Source organism: Cnephaeus nilssonii, assembly GCF_951640355.1.
Source record: "Cnephaeus nilssonii genome assembly, chromosome: 20".
Classification (NCBI taxonomy): domain Eukaryota; kingdom Metazoa; phylum Chordata; class Mammalia; order Chiroptera; family Vespertilionidae; genus Cnephaeus; species Cnephaeus nilssonii.
Genome location: NC_137091.1, coordinates 51955510 through 51976832, shown reverse-complemented (window position 1 = coordinate 51976832; position 21323 = coordinate 51955510). Strand labels below are relative to the sequence as shown.

General features: G+C 58.2%; 2 protein-coding genes across 4 annotated transcripts; both read right to left on the bottom strand.

Moving 5' to 3' along the window:
- On the bottom strand, positions 1 to 7642 carry ZSCAN22 (zinc finger and SCAN domain containing 22). 3 transcript variants are annotated; one of them, XM_079760253.1, is made up of 4 exons: positions 7249 to 7642; positions 5908 to 6065; positions 3142 to 3567; positions 1 to 1338 (listed from the first exon to the last, which is right to left on the bottom strand). In XM_079760253.1, the coding sequence occupies exons 3-4, from the start codon at positions 3542 to 3544 to the stop codon at positions 287 to 289; spliced, it is 1455 nt and encodes a 484-aa protein (XP_079616379.1). In that variant the 5' UTR covers positions 3545 to 3567; positions 5908 to 6065; positions 7249 to 7642; the 3' UTR covers positions 1 to 286. The 3 variants fall into 3 exon arrangements, with proteins under 3 accessions (XP_079616379.1, XP_079616380.1, XP_079616381.1); XM_079760254.1 differs by having other exon boundaries at positions 7447 to 7642; XM_079760255.1 differs by having other exon boundaries at positions 7452 to 7642.
- A 1801-nt stretch (positions 7643 to 9443) lies between these two features.
- ZNF8 (zinc finger protein 8) lies at positions 9444 to 19031 on the bottom strand. The gene is made up of 4 exons (XM_079760245.1): positions 18866 to 19031; positions 14652 to 14778; positions 14286 to 14381; positions 9444 to 13438 (listed from the first exon to the last, which is right to left on the bottom strand). Exons 1-4 carry the CDS (start codon positions 18929 to 18931, stop codon positions 12123 to 12125), a joined length of 1605 nt encoding a protein of 534 aa, XP_079616371.1. The 5' UTR covers positions 18932 to 19031; the 3' UTR covers positions 9444 to 12122.
- Between the last annotated feature and the right edge of the window lie 2292 nt (positions 19032 to 21323).

Below are 21323 nucleotides of genomic sequence, written 5' to 3'. Positions count from 1 at the left end.
GCACCCCCTGTCCTGGCTGAGGATCAGCACCATCCGCAGCGCGGCTGTCCTCTCTCTGAGACGGGCCTGGTGGGGATGGAGGGCAGCGGGGTCCTTCCGGAAGCTGGACGGCTTTGCATTTTCCGGGCCCCCCAATGCAGAGTTGCTCCCAGACACCCCCAAGTCTGCCCTTAAGAACCTCCTCATGCCGGGGAGTCCTTGATGCCCCATCCCCTTCTTCTTGGCTCCTTGGGAACTCGGGGTCTCCCCTGCACTCCACGTTGCGCACGAGGCCGCTGCCCCGCGGTCACCTTAGAACCGGGACATGGACCCGCAGGTGAGCCAGGAGGGCGGAGCTGCGGCTGAAGGCCTTCCCGCAGTCCCCGCACCTGTAGGGCTTCTCCCCCGTGTGCACTCGCTGGTGCTCGATCAGGGACGAGCTCTGCGCAAAGGCCTTGGGGCAGACCTGGCAGCGGTAAGGCTTCTCCCCCGAGTGGATCCTCAGGTGCCGGATCAGGGCCGAGTAGTCGCTGAAGGCTCTCCCGCAGGCCTCGCACGCGTAGGGCTTCTCCCCGGTGTGCGTGCGCAGGTGCTGCGTCAGGTGTGCGCTCTGGCTGAAGGCCTTGCCGCAGGCGACGCACGCGTAGGGCCGTTCGCCCGTGTGCACCCGCTGGTGCTGCGTGAGGTGCGTGCTGCGGCTGAAGGTCTTGCCGCAGTCCCCGCACGCGTAGGGCTTCTCCCCGGTGTGGATGCGCCGGTGCTGCGCTAGGTGGGTGACCCTGCGGAAGGCCCGGCCGCACTCCTGGCACGCGTGGGGCTTCGCCCCCGTGTGCACCACCTGGTGCTGGGCCAGGTGCGTGCTGCGGCCGAAGGCCTTCCCGCACTCGCTGCAGGTGTAGGGCGTCTTGCGGGAATGGCCCTTCCTGTGCGCGTCCAGGGCCCAGGCGCTGGAGAAGGTCTTCCCACACTCCCCGCACTTGGAGGGCGCCCGCAGAGGGCCCGCGCCACCACCGTCCAAAGGACCGGATTCCTCCGTGGAGGGGGCCTCTTCCGGCCAGGTGACCTCTGACCACACGCTGGGGATGTTCCCCAAGGCCCCGGAGTCACAGCCGGGCTGGTCCCGGAGGGCCGCCTCGGGAGGCCCCGGAGCGGCCCTGAAACCTGTCTCCGGGGCGCAGGGCTCGGTCCAGACCTCCCTCGGGCGCCCCGCCATCCTCTCCGAGCTGCCCGGGGGTCCGAGGGCGTCCCCGAAGCCGTGTCCCAGGGAAGCGCCCCCCGCCAGGGCCTGGGCTGCCGTGTCCGCCTCCGAGTCGCTGTGCTTGCAGCTCGCCCCTGGGGGCTCGGCTCCTGGCTTCCAGCCTGAAACATGGGAGCCGCAGCGTCAGGCCTGGGGCATCGGCCTCCCTGACATCAGCATCCGGACTGGCCTCCCTCCGTGAGGGGACACGTGGGCCACTCCTGACACACCAGCTGGGCACTGCCTCACTGCTGAGAGCCTCCAATCCCCTCACCGCCGCCCCCCCCCCCCCCCAATTCCAACGAGAGAGACATTGATGTGCGGGAGACACATGGATTGACAGCCCCCCTCACATGCCCCGACCCCATGCAGGGATGGAACCTGCCACCCTCCAGTGTGCAGGCCCCGCTCTAACCACTGAGCCACGCCAGCCTGGGTCTGAGGCCTGGCCTTTCCAAGGTGCTGGGCGGGCGGAGTGTGGCTAAGGGCAGCCGGGGGTGGGGTTGTACCCGTGCTGGCGCACCTGCCCTGGCCTACCCTTGATAGGAGCACAGAGCCTGGTTCCTGGGCCCTGGCGATCTGCCCCCTGTCTAGCCCCGTTTCCTCATCTGTAAGGGAGGAAGAACACACTGAGTCCCCCCCCCCCCCCCCCCCCCCCCCGGCTGCTGACCGCTAACAGGCTTCGAGTGTAACTGGTGCAAGATCACATCATGAGCTCAGAGAGGTTGAGTCACTTGTACAAGGTCACACAGCAAGTGGCCAAGCTGGGGCTTCTGCTGTAGAATCTCGCCCTTGAATCCCACAGAGGACCCCCTCAGCTCCCCCAACCCCACCGGCCACGTGCTGCCCACGCCCTTCTTCCTCTATTCCAGGAACCTGCTCTTCCCAGAACCCCGGGGGTCCATACACACCACAGGGCCTCGGCCCCGTCTCTCCTTCTGGCTTCCCTCTTCCTTCCAGGCCCTTGTTGCCTTTTCTCTGAAGACGTCCCCAACCCGTCCGAGGATGGGGCCACTCCCCCCCTCCCGCCTCTCCCCTCCCCGGCCCTGCGACACCCAAGTGGGCACAGGCGCCGGGGCCCAGGGCGTGCACCTAGCCGACCTCTTCCAGAAACGCCTGCTTCTCGAGGAGCTGGACAAACGGCCCCGACAGTGGCTGTTTCATGCTGCAGAGGCATCGCTGTTGGCGACGCTGGGGCAGGCAGATCACGACCGCAATCCCCATTTCACTGACTGGGAAACTGAGGCATAAGGGACTCACACAGACACTGGGCTCCATGGCTCAGCGGTTCAGTGTTGACCTATGAACCAGGAGGTCACGGTTCAATTCCCGGTCAGGGCACATGCCCGGGTTTCGGGCTCTATCCCCAGTGTGGGGCATGCAGGATTCTCTCTTATCATTGATGTTTCTTTTCTTTTTCTTTTTTAAAATCCTCACCCGAGGATAATTTTTTTTTCCCATTGAGTTTTAGAGAAAGTGGAAGGGAGAGGGAAAGACAGAGAGAAACACCGATGTGAGAGAAACACATTGACTGGCCGCCTCCGCTTCGCCCCCGACCAGGGCCGGGAGCCTGCCCCGAGGTGCGTGCCCCGAGGTGCGTGCCCTTGACCGGAATCGAACACAAGACCCTTCAGTCCGCAGGCCCACGCTCTATCCACTGAGCCAAACTGGCCAGGGCTCATCATTGATGTTTCTCTCTATATATCCCTCTCACTCTCCCTTTAAAATGAATAAAAACATTAAAAAATAAAATAAATTAAAAAAAAGGTGTGCTTTGCACAGTGTAAGCATTTGGGTGAATTAAAAACGGGGGGGGGGGGGGTGGACATGTACTGAGCGACCTGAATTCTGACCCCTACCCTCCCCCACACAGTCCAGCCCCTGTCTGGGGTGTCCTGTGAACACCGCCCACCGCCGCCCCTCACCTTTCCGGTCCAGCGCCTGAGTCAGATCCTCCACCAGCATGGCAGCCTCCTTGCCGCTCCTGGGGCACTGGGCCCCCACCCAGGCCTGGACCTTGGGGGGCAGCGCGCCCAGGAACTGCTCCAGCACCAGCAGCTCCAGCATCTGCTCCTTGGAGTGCGCCTCCGGCCGCAGCCACTGGCGGCAGAGCTCGCGGAGCTGGGCCAGGGCCTCCTGTGGGTCAGACGCCTCCTCGTAGCGGAAGCGCCGGAAGCGCAGGCGCGCCGCCTCCTCGGGGTGGGCCACGTGTCCAGGGCCACACAGCTGGACCTGGGGGAGGCTGGCGTCCTCATCCTCCACCTTCACCCGCAGGACGCCGTCCAGTTCCCAGGGCACCGGGCTCAGGGGGGCCTGGGGGACGGCCATCGGGCAGGAGCACGCCAGCGAGCCTGGGAGCCGGGAAATCGGAACGCTGTCAGCAGGGAACCCGGACGCTGCCTCACCCCTGCAGAGCAGGGCAGACGCTGGCCTGGGGCCTGGACATGAGACTCACTCTCACAGGAAACAGATCCTCAGAACTATCAGGGCAGCTCAGCCGGCGTGGCTCAGTGGCTGAACCAGGAGGTCGAGGTTCGATTCCCAGTCAGGGCACATGCCCGGGTTGCAGGCTAGATCGCCTGTGTGGGGCGTGCAGGAGGCAGTCCATCAGTGGTTCTCTCTCATCACTGATGTTTCTATCTCTCTCCCTCTCCCTTCCTCTCTGAAATCAATAAAAATATACTAAAAAAATAATCAGCCGTAGCCGGTTTGGGTCAGTGGATAGAGCGTTGGCCTGTGGACCAAAGGGTCTCGGGTTCAATTCCGGTCAAGGCCACGAACCTTGGTTGTAGGCACCTGCCCAGCCGGGACTCTCGTCGGGGCATGTGCAGGAGGCAACCAATCAATGTGTTTCTCTCACATCAATATTTCTGTCTTTCCCTCTTTCTAAAAATCAATGGAAAAATATCCTTGGGTGAGGATTAAAAATAAATAAAATAAAAATATCCATATATATATATATATATATATATATATATATATATATATATAAAGACAGGGGCCGTCATGACTGAAACAACCGGACAGACGGCCGAACAGGCTGCGTGGGGTAACCAGGTCAGCAAGGGGGTTAGTGAGGGATGACCAAACGACTGAAGAGGAGGCTGCATGGGGCGACCAGGCTGGCAGGGGGGTTAGTGAGGGACAACCAAACGAATGAACAGCAGGCTGCGGGGTGCGACCAGGCTGGCGGGGGGGCAGTGGGGGCAACCAGGCTGGTGGGTGGGGGGCATTATGGGTGACTAGGCTGGTGGGGGAGGCAGTTGGGGGTGACCAAGCCAGCAGGCAGAGGCGGTTAGGGGTGATCAGGCTGGCAGGGAGGGCAGTTAGGGGCAATCAGGCAGGTGAGCATTTAAGAGCCAGCAGTTAGGAGCCAGCAGTCCCGGATTGTTAGAGGGATGTCCGACTGCCTGATTGGGATCAGGCCTAAACCGGCAGTCAGACATCCCCTGAAGGGTCCGGGATTGGAGAGGGTGTAGGCTGGGCTGAGGGCCCCCCCCCTGTGCATGAATTTTGTGCACCGGGCATCTAGTCTCTATATAAAAGGCTAATATGCTAAGTGTCCAACGATTCCATCATTCCACTGTTCGACTGGTAGCTATGACGGCACTGACCACCAGGGGGCAGACACTCAATGCACAGGCATGGAAACATGGAACAGACTGATGAATCTCAGAGAGAAGAGGGTAGGGGGAGGGCAGGAAGAGATTAACCAAAGATCTTACACACATACTAGAGGCCCGGTGCACGGGTGAGGTCCCTCGGCCTGGCCTGGGCCCTCTCGCAATCCAGAACCCCTCAGGGGATGTCGGACTGCTGGTTTCGGCCCAATCCCCGCAGGCCAGGCTGAGGGACCCCACCAGTGCAGGAATCCATGCAGTGGGCCTCTAGTAAGAAAATAAACAAGACAGTACCCACGTGGTGGTGAGCACCGTGCCCAATGCTTGCATATACTGGCCCGGGCCATGGTCCAGGACACATGCAGGAGGCAACCCATCGATGTGTTTCTCTCACATCGATGTTTCTGTCTTTCCCTCTCTCTTGCACTTTCTCTAAAAGATCAATGGAAAACTAGCCTCGGATAAGGATTAAAAATAAAATAAACCTCATTTGTGAAAAAAAAAGAAAAAGAAAAAAAGAAATTCACAATAGACTCAGAAGGTGGGAACTTTCTTTCCAACGAACAGATATGAAAACAGACACAGAGGAGAAAAACATTGGCCCAGTTGAACAATCCAGGCAGCCCGACTCTATGGCCAGCCTGCTTAAAGTGCATGCCTCCCCCTCTCCAATCTCACACACTCCCCAGGTAGTCATGTGTGTGTGTGTGTGTGTGTACGTGTGTATGGGATGATGCTCAAACCAACTGAGCCACCTGGCTCGGGGGAGGAGGGGTGTTTTTTCAATATTTATTTATTTACTTACTTATTTTTCTTAGAGGAAGGGAAGGGAGAAGGAGAGATAGAAACATCAGTGATGAGAGAGAATCATGGATCAGCTGCCTCCTGCATGCCCCACACTGGGGATTGAGCCCTATATAACCCGGGCATGTGCCCTTGACCGGAATCGAACCCGGGACCCTTTAATCTGCAGGCTGACGCTCTATCCATTGAGCCAAACCAGCGAAGACAAAGTGTTTTTTTTTTCTTTTCTCACTCCTTACTCGTACCCTGGCTGATAATGGCACACACCTCAGAGGGTGAGGTTACTCAAGGTGATCCATGAGGCCAGGCTCACAGCAAACATGCAGCGAACGTCCAATAGGATGTCTCTGCGGCCCCTTCGCAGACATCAGCTCCCAGAAGGCACCGGGGGACATATCCATAAACCACTGGCCACACAGTTTCAGCTGCAGACAAGGCAAAACACAAATTCCTTGTCATATACTTGATAAACACCGCAAATCCTCCACTTTTCAGTCCCCCTGAGAAACATGACAGTCAATCGCATAGGTATATGCACACACCCTATCCCAGGCAGCCTGTCAGTCATACCCCAAAATATTCCCAGGCACATACAATTTCTTTCTTTAAAAGAAAAAAAAATATTTTTTTATTGATTTCAGAGAGGAAGGGAGAGGGAGAGAGAGAGAGAAACATCAATGACGAGAGAGAATCATGGATCGGCTGCCTCCTGCACGCCCCCTCACTGGGGATCCAGCCTGCAACCTGGTCATATGCCCTTGACCCATATTCGAACCCGGGACCCTTCAGTCCGCAGGCTGATGCTCTATCCACTGAGCCACACCGGCTAGGGCTATTTCTTTCTTTCTTTTTTTTTTAATGTATTGATTTGAGAGAGGTGGAGAGGAATGGGGAGAGAGGGAGAGAGAAACATTGATGAGAGAGAGAAATATGTATTGGGTGCCTCCCAAACTCACCCCGAGCGGATACTGAACCTGCCGCCCAGGTACTGCCCTGACCAGGGATCGAACCTGCAACCTGTTGGTGTCGGGGAGGCCAGGGCCGGGCACACACGATCTCTGTCACACACAGACCACTGAACACACAAACCGGTGTGGCTCAGGGGTTGAGATTTGACCTATGAACCAGGAGGTCCCAGGTTTGATTCCGGGTCAGGGTACAGGCCTGGGTTCCAGGCTCCATCCCCCAAAGTGGGGCGCGCAGGAGGCAGCGGATCAATGATTCTCATGTTGATGTTTCTCTCTCTCTCCTCTCCCTTCCTCTCTGAAATCAATAAAAATATTTAAAAATAAATAAATAGATAAACACAGTCTCGGGGCATCTCCTCGGTCAGTCACATCCCTTCTTGCTCGTCGCCTCAGCCAGGCCCCTAGGGAGGCGAGGTCACGCGAGGTCACACGCGGTCAGCCACGCGCCCAGCCTCTCACGTCACACACCCGCCGGCGGCCGCCCCCGCCCCCGCCGGCGCCGCACACCCGGCCGGACGGTCAGACCCCGTCCCACTGGCGGCCCCACGCGTCGGCCAGACACTCGCGCCCAGGACTGGGGCAGGCCCATCGCGCGCCCGGTCGGCCGGCCCCACGCCCCACGCCCAGTCAGCGGTCCCACCTTGGACCAGTTCTGCGCTCGGTACGTCAGTCGGTCCCGCACTCGCGGGCGTCCGTCGGCGCTCGCGCGCCCGGCAGTCAGCCCCTCACACCGGCCCGCCTGCCCGCCCGTGGCCGCGTCCAGCACGTCTCGCTTTGGGGCGCTGGGGACGCTCGCGGCTTCCGGGCCCGACCCCGGCGGGACCCCCCTCGGACCCACCTCACCGAGGGGCGAGGGGACACTTCCGGTAGCGGACGCGTAGGCGCCCGACGGAGGAGCCCGCCAGCGCGTCCGCACGCCGGAACAACAACTCCCAGAATGCGCCGCGCAGCCCGCCTGGACTACAACTCCCGGAATGCGCCGCGCCACACGGACCAGGCGTGGCCCTGGGTGACAGCTCACAGAAGGTGCCACGCCGGAGCCCTCCAGCAGCCTGAGGCCTGCCGGGAGTTGTAGTCCAGGTGGGCCTATGTGGGGCCGCGGGACGGTGAGGCAGGATCTCGCTGGACCGTGCGTGGGAAGTTGAACCTTGCATAGTGCGAGGGGGTGAGGAATGAGGGTGCCGTGGTGAGGGGAAGGTGTGTGTGTGTGTGTGTGTGTGTGTGTGTGTGTGTGTGTGTGTGTGGCTGGCTCACTGTGACCATGTACAGGGGACCCCACGTGTCTGTCGCGTGGTTGCACATGACCTGGAGGGTGAGCTGTGTGTGTCACCGCTCCGTCCTTTTTCTGGATTTTGGGCTGATTAGCTGTGGCCACAGGAGCCTCTGACCCAGATCTGCCCCCTCGGTTGGTGACAGGGTCCTGAGCCCCACCCTGAGGTGAGACGAGGAGGAGGAGGGGGAGAGGGAGGAGCGGCCGGGGCAGAGGCAAGGGCTCTGTCCCAGAATACGAGCTCCCGGTCCCCGGATGCGCGCTCCCTGGCGGCTGCGGCCACAGACCAGCCCCGAGGGGGAGAAGCGCCAGGGAAGCAGGGGTGGGAACTCGCGTGGACTGCCTGCCCGGGAACGTGGAGTCCGGTGGCTCCCGGGCAGGAGAAAGGCAGGCGTGGCCAGGACACCGGATGTCATTTCAATGAAGTCATTTCAGCCAAGTCCCCTTTCAGACACGGCGGGACGTTTCAGCACCTCGGACAGCGCCGGCCCCGCCTGCAGGGGGTGGGGGTGGGGGTGGGGGTGAGGGTGGGCGCAGCGCTGAGGGAACTGCCCCTGAACATCATGCAAAGTGAACGCCCTGCTGAGTGACAGCCCGAGGCCTCTGCCAGGTGTGCGGACAGCGGAGGCAGCGGACACCTGTTGGCTCCTCCTGCTGCTGCTTCTTTAAAAAAAATTACTTAGCCCTGGCCGGTGTGGCTCAGTGGATAGAGCGTCGGCCTGCGGACTGGGGGTCCCGGTTCGATTCCGGTCAAGGGCATGTACCTTGGTTGCGGGCACGTCCCCAGTGGGGGGCGTGCAGGAGGCAGCTGATCAATGATTCTCTCTCCAAGGAACCCGACCAGTTGAAGCTGTTGCTGACGTCGCTGCTGTAACGGTGGGCGGCTCCTCGCCCTGTGCCCACCTTCCTTCCCTGGGAAAGGGAACCGACACCGAGGCCCCGCCTGCCCGAGACGCACCCTTTCCTCCGGGGTGAAGGGAAGGTTCCCAGAAGGCAGGGTGGCTGAGGGCGGACAGGGACAGAGGCTGTGCAGGGACAAACCCCCAGGAGAAGCGCGTGTGGGGACACACACCTGGGCTGCACGAGGGTCTTGTAGGCACAACCTCCAGGGAGGAGCCAGAGCAGCTCAGCTACCATGGGAACCGCCCCACTGTGACCTCAGCACCCACAGAGGCGGACACTGGGCCGTGCTGGGCAGCGAGCGCTGAAGCTCCGCCACCCCAGCGCTGTCTCGAGGCTGCTGCCCTACGGGCCCTATGGGTCCAGACGCCCGTCTCTCGCAGGATCAGTGCTGCTTCCTTCCAGCTTTGGACGTGCACGGATGTACCTAACTTCACTGCAATGCAGGTGCAGGGGGAACAGCACACAAGGAGGCTGTGTCTGCATCTCAGAGCAAAGGACTTGACGTGCGTGCGGCGGGGGGAGGGGGGGGGCGTGTGTGTGTGTGTGTGTGTGTCCACAGAGATTCAAACCCTGGGTTTGTTTTTACTACATTTATTGGGGTGACACTGGTCAACATGATCCTATAGGTTTCGGGTGTGGGCCTCTGTGTTACAATATCTATATATTGTACCGTGTGCCAACCACGCAAGATAAAATCTATCACCACTTTATAAAAAATAGTTTTTTATTGATCTCAGAGAGGAAAAGGGAAAGATAGAAACATCAATGATGGGAATCATGGACCGCTGCCTCCTGCACACCCCACACTGGGGACCGAGTGTGCAACATGACCACCAATCAAACCATGACCTCCTGGTTCACAGTTCAATGCTCACCCACTGAGCATCACTGGCTGGGCTCAATCCTGGGTTTTTATAAACATTGGCCTAGGAGACACCAAGGATCACACCTTTTTTTTAAATAAAAATATATTTTTATTGATTTCAGAGAGGAAGGGAGAAGGATAGAGAGATAGAAACATCCATGATGAGAGAGAACCATGGATCGGCTGCCTCCTGCACCCCCCTCACTGGGGATCAAGCCCACAACCCGGGCATGTGCCCTGACGAGGAATTGAACCCGGAACTCTTCAGTTCACAGGCCGACGCTCTATCAACTGAGCCACACCCTTTAGGGTAAGGATCGCACCTTGATCACACTGTGTGCTTTTTTAAATCCTCACCCGAGGATAATTTTCCATTACTTTCTAGAGACAGTGGATGGGAGGACAGAGAAATGTTGACATGAGAGAGATACATTGCCTGGTTGGCTCCTGCACATGCCCCTACTGGGGATGGGGAACCTGCAACTGAGGCACGTGCCCTTGAGCAGGAATCGAACCCGTGACCTTTCGGTCTGTGGGCCAATGCGCTAACCCAGGCGTCCTCAAACTACGGCCCGCGGGCCACATGCGGATGTTTTTGCCGTTTTGTTTTTTTACTTCAAAATAAGATATGTGCAGTTTGCATAGGAATTTGTTGATAGTTTTTTTTTTAAACTATAGTCCAGCCCTCCAACGGTCTGAGGGACAGTAAACTGGCGCCCTGGTAAAAAGTTTGAGGACCCCCTGCTCTAACCACTTAGCTAAACCAGCCAGGTGATCACGGTGCTCTTTATGTCAATAACAGCCTGGACCGAGCTGGAGTGCTAGGCTTTGCTCAGGTTTAAAACTGGAGGAGCAGTAAGATGATCGAGGCGGAGTTTGCGACCACGAACATGAATGGTGCTGTGAGCATGCCCCTCGTCATACAGAAATGAACCATGTTCTCAGAAGTCTGGCACCGACACCTGGGGCCTCAAGCAGAGACCCCATACAAGGTGGGGGTCACACAATTCGCGAGGTGCCCCAGCACACCCGGGCATCACCAGAGGGCATTCCACCAGTCAAAGCGAGGAGCAGCTGATGGGGAGGCTGGAGATGGTGACAAAATCCCCCCCAAAACGAATGTAAGACTAAAGAAGAGCCCTCGCCGGTGCAGCTCAGTGGATAGAGCACCGGCCTGCAGACTCCAGGGCCCCAGGTTCCATTCTGCTCAAGGACACGTGCTCGGGTTGCAGGCTTGATCCCCAGTCGGGGGACGTGCAGGAGGCAGCCGATCCATGATTCCCTCTCATCATTGATGTTTTTTCTGTCTCTCCCTCTCCCTTCCTCTCTGAAATAAAAACAAACAAAACAATTAAATGTAAAAAATTGTTATACAGCCCTGATCAAGCAATTTCGGGAAATGGTGGCTAGTGCTGGGCACGGTGTCTCTACCTTTGCAGTGGGGACATTATGGGATGTGGAGCAGGTCCCTGCCCTCCCGCAGTCATGGCAACCAGACCTCACCAATGGAGAGCCCGCCTGCAGCTCGGAGCAGCACTGGCTGCTAAGAGGCAGTGGCTTTCCCAGGAGCAGTGGCATCTCATGGGGTTTGCCTGCCGTCTGCGTCGGGCACGGGAGTGGCTGATGTGGGCGGGGCTCCAATGCCAGTGAAGTGCAGACTGGCCCTGGGGACCCCGAGTGTACCTATGAAACCATCTGTTTAAGTGAGAACGGAGACCCTCAGCCGACCTCACAGGTAAACACAGGAATCCTGCATGCTGAGAGTTTTGTACAGAATTTCCCAGAAATGCAACGGCGTTTTGTTTTGCTCAAACTTTTTCCAAGACTGAGTCAACACTGAAAATTCACCTCCCGTCCTGGCGGGTGCTCAGTGTAAGAGCCCCGGCCTGTGCACTGAAGGGTCCAGGGTTAGATTTCTGGTCGAGGGACCATACCTTGGTTGCAGATTCAATCTGCGGCTCCCTTTGGGGAACGAGTTGGGACAACTCTCTAACACATCAATGTTTCTCTCTCTCTCCCCTCTGCATCCGTCCCCTCCACTCTCTTAAAAAAAAAAATCAATAGGAAAAATTCCTATTTCTCATTTTTCTGGTGAAGATTAAAAATAATAATAAAAAATCACGTCCCGGACAGGACTGCCCCTCACAATGCTTCCTGGCCAACCTCAGACCCCGTTATTAGACGACCCCCGACAGGCCCTGCAGGTCTCCAGCCTAGCGGCTCGGCCAGGAGACTCCGCGCCCACTGAGCACACGTCACTCCATTACAATCACTCTTGCTTTAGTTTTCCTTTACCGAACAGGGCCTGTGCTGACTTTTTAACATGACCTGCGAACCCATGTCAGAGTCCCAGAGGCAACAGTAGAAAATAGGGTAAAGGGTGCACCGGGCTTGAGGCCCCCCAAGCTCCGGTCAGGGAGAGCGGAGGGCGCCCAGGCCGTCCTGCCTGCGGTGAGGGTCAGTCCCGCAGGGCCTCCTAGGGGGACTCTTTGATGTCAAACACCACGGGCGTGCCCACAGGCGGCTCCTCCACCGCAATCACGTGCACGGGGTTTCTCTCCTGCATGATCTCGTGGATGTCAAACAGGGCGAGCGCCTTGCTGGCAGGCGGCCCCGCCCCGGTCCCGTGCCCGGGGTCCTCACCTGTGCGCAGGGGAGGATGTGAGCTGCGGCCCAGGGGCTGCTCCGGCCGCCGCCGCTTCCGCCCGCGAGGCCCATCCCGCGTGTGCGTTACCTGGTGGCGGATGAGGTGCGAGCTCTGGATGAAGCACTTGCCGCACTGGCTGCACCGGAAGGGCCGGTCACTGCGCTGGGCGCCCTCGCCCGGAGCCAGGGCCGGGTCGCAGCCCAGGGCGCCCGCCCACTGGTGCGCGGCGAGGGCGGCCTGCTGGAAGAGGAGCCGCTGGCGGCACTCGTAGGGCTTCTCCCCCGCGTGCTTGCGCTGGTGCTGCGCCAGCGACGAGCTGTGCCGGAAGCCCTTCCCGCAGTGGCTGCACTCGTAGGGCCGCTCCTCTGTGTGCGTCCGCAGGTGCAGGAACAGGCAGGTGGTGCGGGAGAAGGCCTTGCCGCACACGCTGCAGGCGTAGGGCTTCTCCCCGGTGTGCGTGCGCCGGTGCCGGCCCAGCGAGGAGTTCTGGTTGAAGGCCCGGCCGCAGTCCTGGCAGGCGTAGGGCTTCTCGCCGGTGTGGATGCGGCGGTGCACGGTGAGGTGCGTGCTGTGGCAGAAGGACTTGCCGCACTCGGCGCACTTGTAGGGCTTGTCGCCCGTGTGGATGCGCTCGTGCTGCACCAGCGAGGAGTTCTGGCTGAAGGCCTTGCCGCACTCCTTGCACATGTACGGCCGCTCCCCGGTGTGGATGCGCTTGTGCACCGTGAGGTGCGCGTTGTGGTTGAAAGACTTCCCACAGTCCGTGCACTTGTAGGGCTTCTCCGGGGCGGGGCCAGCTGCGAGCTCCGCGAGGGGGCCGGCCCGAGGGTCCTGCTGGCCAGCTGGGCGGGAGGGACCCCCGGAGTCCGTGGCCTGCGAGTCGGAGGTACAGAAAGAGGCGCTCCCAGGAATCTCGGGGAACAGGTCTAGGTCTGAGCTCGGGACACAGCTTTCCCTGGGTCTGAGGCTCTCGGGGCTCCTCCCTTGAGCTGGGGCTTCCTCGAGGCAGAACTCGGCCGGCCTGGAGCCATCCTGGTCCTCCTGGGGCGCCGGGACCCCACAGCCCCAGCCTTCCCCGGGGGCGCCGGACGGCACTTCCTCAGGAAGGACCTGCCCCGCGGGCGCTTCAGGTCCAGGCTCCCAGCCTGAAAGAAAGCAGAGCTCTGAGGGGCGGGGAAGGAACAGAGGGGAGCCGGCCCCCAGCAGCTCGGCCTCCACCCCGCTACCTTCCCTCCTGCCCAATGTGTGCCATTTTAAGCTGTTATGTTTGTTGTGATAGAAAACAGACTACACGCAGCCCGCAAAGCCTAAAATACTTGCTACCTGACCTCAGATTCTGGGGATCAAGTAGTGACCCCAACAGAGGGAGAGCCTGCCTTCAGGAGCTGGAGGCAGACGCTGAACCGAGCCTGGAGCAGCAGCCTGGGGCCTCAGGGCAGACGAGCAGCTCGGTTTTTGAAAACTCGAGTCACAGGCCACATGCAAGCGGGGTGCCCGTCTCAGGACACCTGGGGAGCTGCAGCCAGAGGCCTCAGGCCCAAGAGGGCTCCCTGATGAGTGCACGGAGGTGAAGGCGAACCTGTTTCCTCCGGCTGCTGCAACCACCACCACAGACTCGGCACCAGGGGAACAGTGACCTTCAGCCCAGGGGACAGTGACCTTCAGCCCACGGGGACAGTGACCTTCAGCCCAGGGGACAGTGACCTTCAGCCCACGGGACAGTGACCTTCAGCCCAGGGAACAGTGACCTTCAGTCCACGGGGACTGTGACCTTCATCCCATGGGGACAGTGACCTTCAGCCAATGGGGACAGTGACCTTCAGCCCACAGGGACAGTGACCTGGAGCCTGGCCTCCTCTGGACTTAGCCTAACCAGCCCTTCCCCTTTCTGGACTTCCCCCTTAACATTTCGCTGTGACCACTGGGTCTGCAGATGGTCTGGAGGACAAGATTCACCACCCGTTCTCAACAGCGCCCCCTAGGGATCCCCACCTGGACAGCAGCCCTGGGCGAGTCCCCGCTCCACTGCCCACAGCTCGGCGCCTTGCTCCAGCTGGGAGATGACTTCAGGCTTGGGAAGCTCGGGCCCTGGAAACAGAGGGAGACACGAGATGTGGGGTTCTGTTGGGACACAAAGCAGCAGCCCGCCCCCAGCCCCGGACTCCTGACCTCAGGACGGGGATTCTCACCACGAGGAGAAGGCTGTGCAATGGGGCAGAGAAGGGAAGACACCTCCCTGCCCGCATGCCCCTCAGGGAAGGGGCACCCAGGTCCCGGTCCCCAGCCCGGGGCCCTACGACCTGTCACCCATGAAGAATTAGTGCGGGAATCTGCTCTCAGCGCGGGCGGCGGCCTCACCCACGGAGAGCAGGTGCCCGAAGGTCTCCAGCATCACGTCCCGGTACAGCGTCCTCTGCGCAGGGCCCAGCCGCCCCCACTCCTCCGGGGAGAAGTCCACGGCCACGTCCCGGAAGGTCACGGGCTCCTGAAATGTCACATACACGCTCTGTCAGCTGGGCTGCCCCGTCAGCGCTCACGGGAAGAGGAGGAGGAGTGGGAAGGAGCAGACGGGCAGCCAGGGTCCTGGGCATGTGAGCCGGGTCTCGCCGGCACCTACGGGGCTTCTACACATCCGTGTGGACTGCACAGCGAGCACCTGAGAGCCGCCAGCGGGATCAGAACCACCCACAGCAGACCTACCACTGACCTCAGACAGGTGAGGACGCGGACAGAGGCCGGTCTGCACTCCTGACCAGCAGCTCCGTGGGCCACAGACACGGCTGCTGTCAAGGCCCGGGGCCTGGGCCAGGTTGTGCATCTACAGTGAACACACGAGCCCTCAGACTCAGAGCAAGGCCCGTCCTCTCGGACAAGGCGGTTACAGCGAGAGTCAGAAACTCCCCTGCCCTCAGGGACCGAACAGGCTCCCCAGGGCTGGCGTGGCCAGTGGGAGTGTTTAGCCTGAGGGGTGACCTGGAGGGGGCAGGGAAATGGGCCCCGTGCAAAGGGGCAGCTGACTGTGGGGAAATACGGGACCCAAGTGGTCAGAACTGCCAGTCTCTGGTGAGAAGCTGAAAATCAGGTCATTTTTCAAGTGAAGACTTTTTATTTTTATAAGTTGAGCCAATGCACTTCAAATGTGTCCCACAGCCCTGGCCGGTGGCTCAGTTGGTTGGCGCGATTTCTCACAGACGGAAAGATCGCGGGTTCAATTCAGTCGGGGTGGGATTCCTGGCCCCAGTCAAGCACGTATGGGAGGCAACCCATCAATATTTATCTCTCTCCCCCCACCCCCGTCTTTCTAAAAATTATTGAACATTCCCTCTGGTAAAGATTTTTAAAAATAATCCTTTTATATATATATATAAAAGCCTAAGCGACCATCCGACCAGTAGCCATGACGTGCACTGACCACCGGGGGGCAGACGCTCATCGCAGGAGCTGCCGAGCAGCGGTGACTTGGCAGCTGCAGTTCTCAGGTGATGCACCTGGAACCAGAGAGGAGGGAGCCCGATTCCAGGGTGCGTCACCCAAGAACCACCCTCTCGCAATCCAGGACCCCTCAAGAAACACGGAGCAGCCCAGGCCGGTGTGGCTCAGTGGATAGAGCATCGGCCTGTGGATTGAAGGGTCTCAGGTTCCAATCTAGTCAGGGGCATGTACCTCAGTTAGAGGCTTGATGCCCGGGCCTGGTCAGGGTGCGTGCCAGAGGCAACCAATCGATGTGTGAGTCTCTTCCTGTCTCTCCCCCTCCCTTCCACTCTCTCTAAAAATCAACAGAAAAATATCCTCGGGTGAGAACTGACAACAACAAAAAGCAGCAGAGCAGGGACCCACACCTGCCTCCTCTTTCCCTGTCTCCTGGGGGCTGTGGCGGGGACTGAGCGGCTGTGAAACTCTTCCTCCAGGACAAGCAGTCCTACCTCACATAAACGTAAGAGCGGAAACGATTAAACTCTTAGAAGAAAACACAGGGATAAATCTTCATAACCTTGGACTTGGCAAAGGATTCTTAGATAGGACAGCAAAAAGCACAAGCAAGAAATAAACAAAACGTCCTCAAAATGAAAAACTTTTATGCTCCAAAGGACACTCTAGCCAACAGACACCCACATAATGGAAGATACTAGTCGGAAAAAAACACACTAATCTGATAAAAGATTTGTATCGGGAACATACAAAAAAACTCTTACAACTCAATAATAAAGACCACATAATAAAACTAACAAAGGATATATCTAAGAATATGTCCAAGGAGATAGAGCCCTGGCCGGGAGCTCAGGTGAGAGCGCCGACCCCATAGGCCGAGGGTGCAGGGGTGAGTCCAGGTCAGGGCGCCCTCCCCTGCGCAGAGGGGCTGCCTCTTGGATCCTCCCTCAGGGAGCATGCCCGGGATTCCGGCTCAATCCCCAGTGGGAGGCGGTGCAGGAGGCAGCTGACCCATGTTTCTATTTCCCCCCTCCCCGCTGCTTCCTCTCTCGTAAAAATCAGTGGTTGAACATAGACCTGAGAACCAGGAGGTCCCAGAAACACCAATCAGAAAGGACATATGACTCCTATGTTCACAGCAGCACAATTCACCACAGCTAAGATTTGGAAACAGCCTAAGAGTCCATCAGCAGATGAGTGGATTAAAAAACTGTGGTACAGCCGAAACCGGTTTGGCTCAGTGGATAGAGCGTCGGCCTGCGGACTCAAGGGTCCCAGGTTCGATTCCAGTCAAGGGCATGTACCTTGGTTGCGGGCACATCCCCAGTGGGGGGTGTGCAAGAGGCAGCTAATCGATGTTTCTCTCTCATCGATGTTTCTGACTCTCTATCCCTCTCTCTTCCTCTATGTAAAAAAATCAATAAAATATATTAAAAAAACCCCAAAAAACAGAAAACAACTGTGGAACATCTGCACAATGGACTACTACGCCGCTATAAAAAAGACGAAGTTCTTACCATTTGCAACAACATAGATGGACCTGGAGAGCATTATGCTAAGTGAAATAAGCCAGGCGGAGAAAGATAAATATCACATGACCTCGCTCATACGTGGGATATAATGATCAACATAAACTGATGAACAAGAATTGATCCAGAGACAAATGGCAGGGGGGGCGGCGCGGGGCGCGCGGTTAGAGAGCAACCAAAGGACTTGTATGCATGCATATTAGCACAACCAATGGACACAGACACTGGGGCGGTGGGGACTTCCCCAGGGTGGGAATGGCTGGGGGAGGGGGAAGACAATTGGGGAAAAAGGAGACATATGTAAAACTTTAGACAATAAAAAAAAATTATAAAAATAAACAAATAAATAATAATGATAAATACAAAAAGAAAACAAACAAAAAAACCCAGGAGGTCACAGTTCAATTCCCAATCAGGGCACATGCCCGGGGAGGCAGCCGATCCATGTTGCTCCCTCACATCAATGTCTCTCTCTCTCTCTCTCTCCCTCCCTCTCTGCTAAAAATCAGTAAACATATCCTCCAGTAAGGATTATTTAAAAAAAAAAAAAAAAAGCAGCAGCGGCAGCAAAAATGCCAGTTTCAGCAATTTTTTAAAAAGAAATAATTTATTGATTTTCTAGAGAGGAAGAGAGAGGGAGAGCTAGAAACATTAGTCAGCTGCCTCCTGCACACCCCCTACTGGGGATGTGCAGGCAACCAAGGCACATGCCCTTGACCGGAATCGAACCCGGGACCCTTCAGTCCGCAGGCCGACGCTCTATCCACTGAGCCACACCGGCCAGGGCAGCTTCAGGAATTCTGAATGACTTTTGTCTCCTTACAGTGGGGAGAGACAGCACTTTATCTTTTATTTTATTTTTATTGATTTTAGAGAGAGGAAGGGAGAGGGAGAGAAACATGGATGAGAGAGGATCATGGACCAGCTGCCTCCTGCACGCCCCCCCCCAACCGGGCATGCGCCCGGACCAGGAATCGAACCTTGACCTCCAGGTTCATAGGTCACGCTCAACCAGAGAAATACCACAGCGGCCACTTCGCCTGGAACCGCCGGGGCTGGGGGGCTGGGGGGCTGGGGGCCGGGGCCTTCCCACAGCGACCTGCAGGCGCGGGCCTCTCGGCACTGCTGTCCCCCAGCCCGGGGGTGGCGCCGGGGACCCAGGTTGTCTCCGCCCCTCACGGGGTGCCGCCTGACCTCTCCTCGCCTCCCGAGGTGCCGCCCAGCCCGCAGGCCAGGGAGCGCGGAGCCGGGCCCTCGGCGGGTGTCCGGTGACTCCACGCATCCGAGCATCTCCAGGCGACCATACCTGTGACCCCCGGCCGCGGGGTCAGCCTTCCGGGCGGGGAGGGGGGCGGGGGAGGGACGGCGTCGGGGAGGGGGCCGGCCCGTCCCCGGGAAGGACCCTAAGCCGCATCAGAGACCCGGGAGGCGGGCGGAGCGGCCGAGCATTCGCTCTCGGGGGCCCCTAGCAGCACCCCAGACCGCGCACGCCGACCTCGCCTCAGTTTCCCCGCAGGTAACGGGAGGAGCGCCGCGGGGGTGAAAGGTCAGACTCGGAGGGAGACGTCAGGCCGGGCCCGCGGCCGCCGTCGTTTCGGCTATTGTTACCGTTACCTGAGGCCGTCCCGGCGGCAGCCCCGTCGCCATCGCCAAGGCGGCCGCTTCCTCCTCAGGGTCCATCCTGGGCCTAGAGGTCGAGGACGAGAGCGCGGGGCGACCCTAAACCCGAGAGCCGCCCCCCGCCTCAAGGTCCGCTACTGCTCGCCCACCGCGGGACAATGGCGGCCGACCCGGGGACGTCAAGACTACAACTCCCAGAAGGTCGCGCGGCGCGTGGCAGCGCGCAACCAATGGAGTCTCCGTTTGTTGAGTCTTCGACCAATGGGAGGCTTCTGGCATCGGGCCAATGGGAGCCTCCGCTTACCGACTTCCGGCCAATGGGGCCCGAGGCGACTTGGTGCTGCGGTGACGCCAAGCTGTGGGGCGACCTGGGCCTGAGTCCCCCGGGGAGACGCAGGGGGCGGGGAAGGCGTCCCCTCCTCCGCGGTCAGCGGCTCTCGCCTGGCGGCCCCTCAAAACAATCTACACGCTGGGACTGGATGAGCTGGTGTTAAGTCTGGCCTTGGGCTCCCCCCCCCCTTTTTTTAAATATATTTCTATTGATTTCAGAGAGGAGAGATAGAAACATCGATGATGACAGAGAATCATTGATTTCCTCCTTCACGCCCCCTACTGGGGATTGAGCCCGCATCCCGGGCATGTGCCCTTGACCGGAATCGAACCCAGGACCCTTCAGTCCGCAGGCCTAGGGTCTATCCAAGGAGCCAAACCAGCTAGGGCTCGGCTCCCCTTTTTATCTTTTTTAAAATATATATATTTTATTGATTTTTTACAGAGAGGAAGGGAGAGGGATAGGGAGTTAGAAACATCGACCAGCTGCCTCCTGCACACCTCCTACTGGGGATGTGCCCACAACCAAGGTACATGCCCTTGACCGGAATTGAACCTGGGACTCCCCAGTCCGCCGCTCTATCCACTGAGCCAAACCAGCCAGGGCCCCTTTTTATCTGTGGGGTGCCTTACTACCTTGTACTCTAAAAATATTTCTACCGCCATGGCTGGGTGGGTGGGTTGGTTGGAGCGTCATCCCAGACATGGAAAAGGTTGCGGGTTCGATTCAGGTCAGGGGAAGTGCCTAGGTTGAGGGTTTGATCCCAGTTAGGGCACATATAAGAATCAACCAATGATTGCATAAATAAGTGGAACAACAAATCGGTCTCTCTCTCTCTCTCTCTCTCTCTCTCTCTCTCTCTCTCTCATAAATCAATAAGCCTGGCCAGTGTCGCTCAGCGGCTGAGAGTTGAGCCATGAACCTGAGAGATTCCCAGTTTGACTCCCAGTCAGGGCACATGTTTGGGTTTTAGGTTCCATCCCCAGGAGCGGGGGTGAGTCCAAGAGGCAGCGGATAGATGTTTCTCATCAATGTTTTTATCCCTCTATCCCTTTCCCTCTCTCTCTAAAAAAAAAGGCAATAAAAACTATACTAAAATCAATCAATAAAAAATAAATCAGAGCCAAGGAACTCAAATACAAGCAGAAGTTTATTTCGAAAGTCACAGAGGTAGAGTGAGCCTTGGAAGGAGTAAGCCAACCAGGCTGCGAGGACTCAAGAAGCAAAGGCAGGTGACTCGAGGGAAGAAGGGGGCGAAGGGAAGGCTCTGGCCTGCTCCAGGGAGAGCGTCTTAAATTCAATCTTATGTTAAGATGTTTATTGGGGGCCCTGGCTGGTTTGGCTCTGTGGATAGAGCGTCGGCCTGCGGACTGAAGGGTCCCAGGTTCGATTCCGGTCAAGGGCATGTACCTTGGTTATGGGCACATCCCCAGTGGGTGGTGTGCAGGAAGCAGCTGACTGATATTTCTCTCTGATCAATGTTTCTCTCTATCCATCTCCATTCCTCTCTGTAAAAAATCAATAAAATATATTTAAAAAAAAACCCTACATATGGAGCCCCATGAAATCTGGAAAATCTCTGGATGTGGGATGTGGTCTTGTGGGACCCCGATCATCCCACTGCTAGTTGTAGCAAAATTATGTTTAGGAGAGAGATACAGGACACCAGGAGAGACCCTGCTGATGGAGGCAGAGATGGAAGGAGGCAGCTGTGAGTGGAGGATTGCTGAGAAGCGACGAGGAAGGATTCTGAGAGCATTCACTGGGAGCTGCTGACACCCGATCCCAGAATTCTAGTCCCCAGAACTGAACTTGAGGCACCCTGGTGGTGGAAATGTGTTGTGCAGCCATAGGAAGCCAGTGCAGGGCCCATCAGGGGTCCTAGAGTGTGCTATTCGGTGGGGCTGCCCAGAGAGCTGACAGACCTCAGCAGACAGAAACTGGAGATCCCCGGGGGCCGACGAAGGAGGAAAGCAACCTTTAAGGCATCCACCTGGTCAAGAAAATTGTAGGTAAGCCCTAACCGGTTTGGCTCAGTGGATAGAGTGCAGGCCTGCACACTGAAAGGTCCCAGGTTCGATTCCGGTCAATGGCATGTACCTTGGTTGCGGGCACATCCCC

What these genes read in the sequence shown, in the direction of transcription:
- ZNF8 (XM_079760245.1), bottom strand. Translation starts at nt 18,931, where the DNA reads ATGGACCCTGAGGAGGAAGCGGCCGCCTTGGCGATGGCGACGGGGCTG. An exon ending in TGCCGCCGGGACGGCCTCAG is followed by an intron (nt 14,779 to 18,865) that starts GTAACGGTAACA and finishes GTGACATTTCAG; the next exon opens with GAGCCCGTGACCTTCCGGGA. An exon ending in CGCCCAGGGCTGCTGTCCAG is followed by an intron (nt 13,439 to 14,285) that starts GTGGGGATCCCT and finishes GCTTTCTTTCAG; the next exon opens with GCTGGGAGCCTGGACCTGAA.
- ZSCAN22 (XM_079760253.1), bottom strand. Translation starts at nt 3,544, where the DNA reads ATGGCCGTCCCCCAGGCCCCCCTGAGCCCGGTGCCCTGGGAACTGGAC. An exon ending in TCAGGCGCTGGACCGGAAAG is followed by an intron (nt 1,339 to 3,141) that starts GTGAGGGGCGGC and finishes CCCATGTTTCAG; the next exon opens with GCTGGAAGCCAGGAGCCGAG.